At 50.1% G+C, this 6,631-nt stretch overlaps 1 protein-coding gene across 1 annotated transcript; it reads left to right on the top strand.

Moving 5' to 3' along the window:
* Window positions 1-1,388: 1,388 nt before the first annotated feature.
* TEOVI_000794500 (protein phosphatase 2C, putative) lies at window positions 1,389-6,017 on the top strand (the record flags this gene model as incomplete). Its single annotated transcript, XM_067221913.1, has 1 exon — window positions 1,389-6,017. The coding sequence occupies one exon, from the start codon at window positions 1,389-1,391 to the stop codon at window positions 6,015-6,017; it is 4,629 nt and encodes a 1,542-aa protein (XP_067078014.1).
* Window positions 6,018-6,631: the final 614 nt, after the last annotated feature.

Raw genomic sequence — 6,631 nt, 5'->3', positions numbered from 1 at the left:
AAAAAAAAAAACTTTCTGTAATGAAGGTTTCCATTGGGACCTTTACAACACTCTCCCTTCTTTTATTTTTATTTTTATTTTTCCTTCTTTCGAAACAAAACACATACGCTCATATTCATACATCTTTATGTATTTATTTCCATGATTGTGTGTCATTTGATACGACTTAAAAACCATCAACATCACTTCCCTCTTTTGTGAATATTTTCACCTCAACTAGCGGTTGAGTTGTTGCTTTCATCTCATCTCATCTCATCTCATCTCTGAATCTTCATTTCACTTTTATCTTTATTTCTATTGTTTCTTATCTTTATCATTTTTTTTTAAATTTTATTTAATTAATTAATTAATTAATTAATTTTTTTTGCGCCACATTGAACTGCGTGTGTAAGCAACAAGTGTAGTGTGACACGACAGAGAGAAGAGGCACTTTGTTGTCTTTTCCTGTTTTATTTTTATTTTTATTTTATTTTTATTTTATCAATTTGTTCACCCTTCTACTTCTCCTCCCCTACCGCCACAATCACGGCGCCGGTACTGAAATTGAAAGCATCAAAGGGAGAGGAACACCTCAACAAGAACAAGAAAAAAAGAAGGTAGGAGGACTCAGGAATATTATTACAACTTGATAAAGTACAAATAAATTCATTTAAGCTGCTGGAGAAGGAAGCAGCAGAAGTGTGTGTGTGCGTGTGTGTGTGTGTGTTTTTGTGAAACTCGTTTGAGCAAAGGGAAGAGCGGGGGGGGAAAAAAAAAAGAAAAACAAGAGACTTTGCTCGAGTGAGAATAGAAGTGTGTTTGGATTGCGGCACCGCGCCGCATTGCCAGCCACCCCAGATTGGGTAAAAAAAAAAAAAAGAACACGACTATACAACACAACACAGGGAGACGGGAATAAGAAGGAGAAACGAGAAGAAGGAAAATAAAAAAAACAACAAAGAAGTCGCACGCACGCACGCACACACATATACATATATTTACTTTGGATAGGAATAAGCAATTGGTGTGGTACATTAGGGAGCAAAGTATTAATACGTAAAGTCCAGGGAAAGGGGAATTTTTTCTTTCGTTGTGTTCTTGACTGCGTTCACACCATATCCAAACATTTGTTCAGGTATAGTGAACTCGATTAAGAGTACCACGAGGAAAACAACAATATTGGCTGCGACATCGGAAGGGTGTGGGGGAAAGGGCAAGGCGGATAGTTGGAGTAGCTTATATATATATATATATAAGTGTTGTTCCGGAAGTAGTCGACGAGGAGAAAAATAGTTGCAGAGGGCGTGGACACGTGGCCTCACAAAGGCTGGCCAGAATCTGAAGCGGTTGGTTTACGTGTCCGTGAATTCGTTTATTGACCTGCATCATTTAGGGCCGCTGCGTAGCATATGAGTTCTAATAGCGGTGGAGGTACCGGTGCTGACAGCGCCGAAAGCAGCAGTAGTGATATTTTCACACCCATACCAAATTGGAGACCTCCCAAGGCATTTGAACGTACTCCGAGTGGAAGCAGTCCATATTCACCACGTGGAAATGAGTTGCTCATCGCCCGCCGCCGCAGTGCGACACCACCACCAAATCCAACTACACCCCTTTCCCAGATGTTACTTCACGGTCCTCTGGCCGAACGGTTCAATCGTGGGGCGAGTGATTGCCATAAGCAGATGCAACCCTCAGTAACTCTTCCGCTGATGCACGTGCGCTTCGTTTCATCCGCTAAGCTGCCGCAGTGCCCGGTAACTCTTGATCCAGTAGTTGCAGGACCAAAACCAATTGATGGACCTGATCAACAACAGCAGCAACCACAAAGGACGTTTGTGCCATTCAAAGATCGTCTGCGGTCGACTAATTTTTCAAGGGGAGAAAAATCAGATCGCTCGGCAACATTGTGTGGCTCAAGCGTTACTTCGCAGCAGCTCTCAAAGGATGCTGGTAGCCTCAGCGTGAGCTTCAGCACCGCGTGTTGGAGGCTTGCTTCTAGTGCTAGTGTTCGTAGTGGGGACGGAAGTCCAATGAATAATGACGATGGCGGCGGTGGGTGTAGAACTCAGGGCCAACCCTTGCGGTTGCCTACATATACTGGAACACAGCAGGGAACGTCGCAGACGACAGCGAGAAAACAGACGTCGAAACTGTCCTTCAAGGACCGTCAACGGTCCAGCGTGTCGAACAATCATTCGGTCTCTGCTGGGGAAGAAGGTAGTGGTAGAGATGCAGAGCCGCCGTGCAACGAATCGAACACATACACGCCGGCGAATGCGCTGACGAGCAACGATGGAGGGCAACAAAAACATTATCAACGCAAGTTCAAAGCACGCGTTCAGACAGGAGCACTCGCACCGCCACTGCCACCGGGGGCGCCACCACTTTTGCTTCCAGGCACCGCTTCACCCTCTGCGAACTATGTGAACTACTGTTGTCACAGCGAGCAGTGGAAGGATGGCGAGGCGGAAGGGACAGAGTTGGATAACACCAACAATAGCAGCGAGCGTCGACGGGACAAGATGCTCCCACGGGCTAGTTCGACGAGACGAGGGTCTGCCCCAAGAGCATCAGCCGAAACGTTGCCGCCTGTGGTAGATGCATCCATTCCCATGACAGATGAAGGGGGCGGGCGGCTGAACCCATCGTGTGGTGGTGGTGGTGGTGGTAAACACTATGGTGATAGGGTGGGGGCAGGAGGAAACGAGGGAGAAGCCAGGGATGTATTCTCCTTTCTACCGATTTCGCCTAGAATTGCTGCGGAGTTTCCGGCGGCTGAGGAAGGCTCGGCGCTTGCCGCAACACGCGGGAACAGGAGGCGAAGTGGGTTTTCTAGCCTGTTTTTCTCCATGCTGAAGCCACTGAAGGTGGAGTACCAGCTACCCTTCCTGGTGCAACCATCAATACCGCTGGATGACGAAACTGTGGACGAGCCGTTTGGCCTTGGGAGCTCGGACTGCTCGTTAACGGATGAAGGACTCGAATCCCTCACACACAGTCTCACGTCGGGCGTTGGAGTTGTCGAGACGGAGGAGCACGTTTTCATTCCACACTATGAGCTACTGAAAGAGGGACGGTCACGAGCGGAGGTGATACTTAGTACTGTGCGTGCGGTGTGCTCCGGTCTCAATCTGAGCGTGCTCTCTGCTCCACCGGACACTATTGCTTCGTGTAGGAAGTGTGATGAAGGTGGTGCTGATGAAACCAAAGCTGCCGATCCTTCCCCATGTGGTCGGTCGGGTAGGGCTGATAGGCGACACACCAGGGAGGGAGGTGTGGGCCTAAGCCAGTCCTCAAGCACAAATGAAGACACGAAAAGTGTTAGCAACGTGGGAACAATAATTGCTTCGGAGGAAGATGACTGCTTCACGTTTGGCGTGGTATCCACATCGTATCCCCTCTTTCCCACGGAAGACCAAGACAAAAGTGATTGCAAAGTGGCTGCACGGCTGTTGTTTAATGCAGAAAAGGGAGTCATGCTTATCTCCGCGGAGGATGAAGTGAAAAAGTACATGAATAAGCCTCTGAAAGCAGGGACTCCTAATGGAAGGGCAGAAGGCGGCAAAGGAGCGCGGTGTAGTTTTGAAAGGAGCAACATCGGTGTCAGTAGAGATTCAGCTGTACAAGAACGTCCCCAGCAGGCACAACAGAAAGGAATTGAGAAGAGGCAAGAAGAGGAAGAAGGAGAAGAGACTGAGGGGTTGCTTTGGCGATACGGCGGCAACCAAGAGTCGGGAACGTTGGATGCAACATTAGTTTTGCCATCCCATGGGACGGAGAAGGACTCCACACGGGATCGGAATGCATTCTACGAGGAGGATGGATCCGTCTCGCGGTGTACTTGCACTCAACAGCTGATCACAAAGGATGCTCGTGGTGTGGACTACAGCCGCTACCACGCACACAAACTGTATCACCATTGCAAATGCTGTGACCGTAGGCCCGCTTCTTTTCTCTGCCTTCACTGCCTCACAGCTTTGTGCCCCTCCCACGTCACACGCCACTACAATGATTCCATTCCTGCAGTGGGTAAAAGTAAGAGGGGGGCGTCGAGTGTGTGTGAAACCATGGATGACGAGGAGACAGGACGCAATGCGGTAGGTGCATGCTCTCTGTTTATCAACATACTCGACATCATGACAAGTTTTGACCGTGTTTACTGGTGCGAGCCGTGCCAGAGCTTCACCTGGCGCTACACAGAGGTGTACGACCCGTTGGTTGATCAACTTGCAGCCACACGCGGTACCTACCTTGAGGATCCTGTGCGTGATATTGCTTGTGTAGGTTACGAGGTACAAATAAAGTGCTACGGTGAGGCACAGCCCTCATTCTGCGGCCGTACTAGTGCCCATTCTTCTGTACTGCGGGATCGTCCGCTTGTCAACCGTAACGCCTTACAGACTGATATTGCACTTTTTTATCCTCCAAACGCGGGTCAAGACGTAACGCCCACGGAAGGTGGTAGCGCGGCAATCAGTGGCACCATCGAATGCGGCTTGGGCTCCCCGAGGCTGGTGGGTAGTGCATCACCATTACCTCGCTGTTCCGCAATGGAAGACACTCTACACGTGGGTGTGACAGCACCAAAGCTGATTTCACTAGGTGCGAAGGTACAAGGCTGGCGTGCAACACAAGAGGATGCCGAGGCGGCCTTCGTTATTAGCATACCTTGCCTCTCTGACACACCCGATACAGGGGCCGACGACGATAAAGCGGAGGAAACGATTGCGGCCCGCGAGTCTAATGATGCTGTGGCCATGGCAGTTTTTTGTGTCTTTGATGGACATGGTGGTGATGCGGTGGCAAAGCTGGCGGCAAGCCGGTTTGAGTCACACCTCCGCAAAGCAGTATGTTCAGTGCGGCACGACGAGGCGGAGGCGAGTGCAGTTCTCCGCCGCGTGGATCAGGAGTCGACCACACCTCAGTACTCTGTAAGCGAGGCCTCACCCTTGCGGCCTCGGGAAAGCGGGTGTTTTCCTCAGCTCAGCAGCAATGATGTTAACAGTGGCGCTGCATTGGGAGACGTTGGTGTCCGCTCAGTTTCCAACGTAACTGTTGAAATGGTGCGGCAACTTACGGAAGGTAGCGCTGACAAGTCCGTCGCTCGGGGAAGCGCCGCTGACCACTCGGAGACTTCAGACACATGTCATGGTTTGTCAGCCTCACCAACTGTCTCCCGACGTGAAATGGAGGCCCTCAGGTTGTACTTTGCTGGCATAATGGAGGAGGCGCTTCTGTCACTCGACGATGAGCTGCGGAGCAGCGACGAAGGCCGCCGTGGCGACTACAATTGCACTGGCTGCACAGCCTGCGTCGTGGGAATCACAACAAACTTCATTCTATGCGCGAATATTGGGGACAGCGGTGCAGCCTTCTATACACCACAAGATATAGTACCCATCAGCATCACGCACCGCACAACGGATCCAGGAGAAAGGGCTCGTATTAACGCTGCGGGATACACATTGGTGGAGCACCGCATCGAGGGACTATTGGCTGTGTCTCGTGCATTGGGCGATTACGACTTTAAGCAGTGTGGTGGCCGTGGTCCGCGGGAGCAAGCCGTAACTGCAGTGCCTGACGTGACGATTATGCCGGTGCCACCTGCTGCCGCAGTGGGTCGATGGGGCGTCGTTGTGGCGTGTGACGGGGTGTGGGACACTTTAACTCCCCATCAGGTCCATCATGCCATTATGAATACGCCAAATGACTTGGAAGTGGCGAGCTCTGCCACCGAGGTAGTTATCCGGGCGCGGGAGATGGCGTATGCATCACAAAAAGAGGGCGATAAAAGTCATATTAACACAGAAAAATATCGTTGTGGTGCAGATGGCGAACGTGAGAATGGTGGATCCAAAACTGTTGATAACGTATGGGGCGGCAAGTGCTGTCACGGTGGAGCATCTGGGGCCTCAATTGACGCGCTACTTCTTACCTCTGCCGCCGGTATTTTCGCGCAGTGCGTGGCTCCAGTAGACAACGAAGAAGGTGTCGGAATGGACAACTGCAGTCTGTTTCTAATTGAGCAACGGTGATGTGTCAACCACCTGACATTGTTCTGTTTCAAATCTGTTTGTTCTTCTTTGTGCTTTTGTACCCTATTGTTGTACCCCTCTCTTTTAGTATCGGTTGCTACACCCTTCGGATTTCTATTGAGTGACCGATCCCGTGTTCCTATATTTTGTTATGTTGATTCCTTTTTGCTTTCTCTTGTGCTTCCCCCACATGTTGCACAATGACTGGGTATTTGTTCGCCTCCACATATGCTTGCGCACCTCAGCGGGGTTTACGACCTGTAACACACAACCAGTATCACAGATATTGATGCTAGTTGCCGATTCTCTGTTGTTGTTGTTGTTATTGTACTCAATTTCACCTATCCTGTTTCGTCTCACCACTTTCATTCCTTGGTTTTATTGTTTTGTTCGCGTTGTTGCTGTTGTTGTTTTCATTTTATTTCAATCGGCTGCTTCGCCGCAGTCGCCACTTCCATTTCCCCGCCTTCGTTTCTTGTGTTTCTTTGTCGTTGATTCTTCTTTCAACCGCCTTCATTGTGATTTCCGCAGATTTCCACTATTTTGCTTGGGCGCCTCTTAGTGTACCCGCTTGGGTGTGTTGGCCTCCTGTTCCCTCTCCTCCTCTGTGCTGG

Source organism: Trypanosoma equiperdum, assembly GCF_001457755.1.
Source record: "Trypanosoma equiperdum strain OVI genome assembly, contig: ctg_1517, whole genome shotgun sequence".
Lineage (NCBI taxonomy): Eukaryota > Euglenozoa > Kinetoplastea > Trypanosomatida > Trypanosomatidae > Trypanosoma > Trypanosoma equiperdum.
This window is presented reverse-complemented; position numbering and strand designations above follow the sequence as displayed.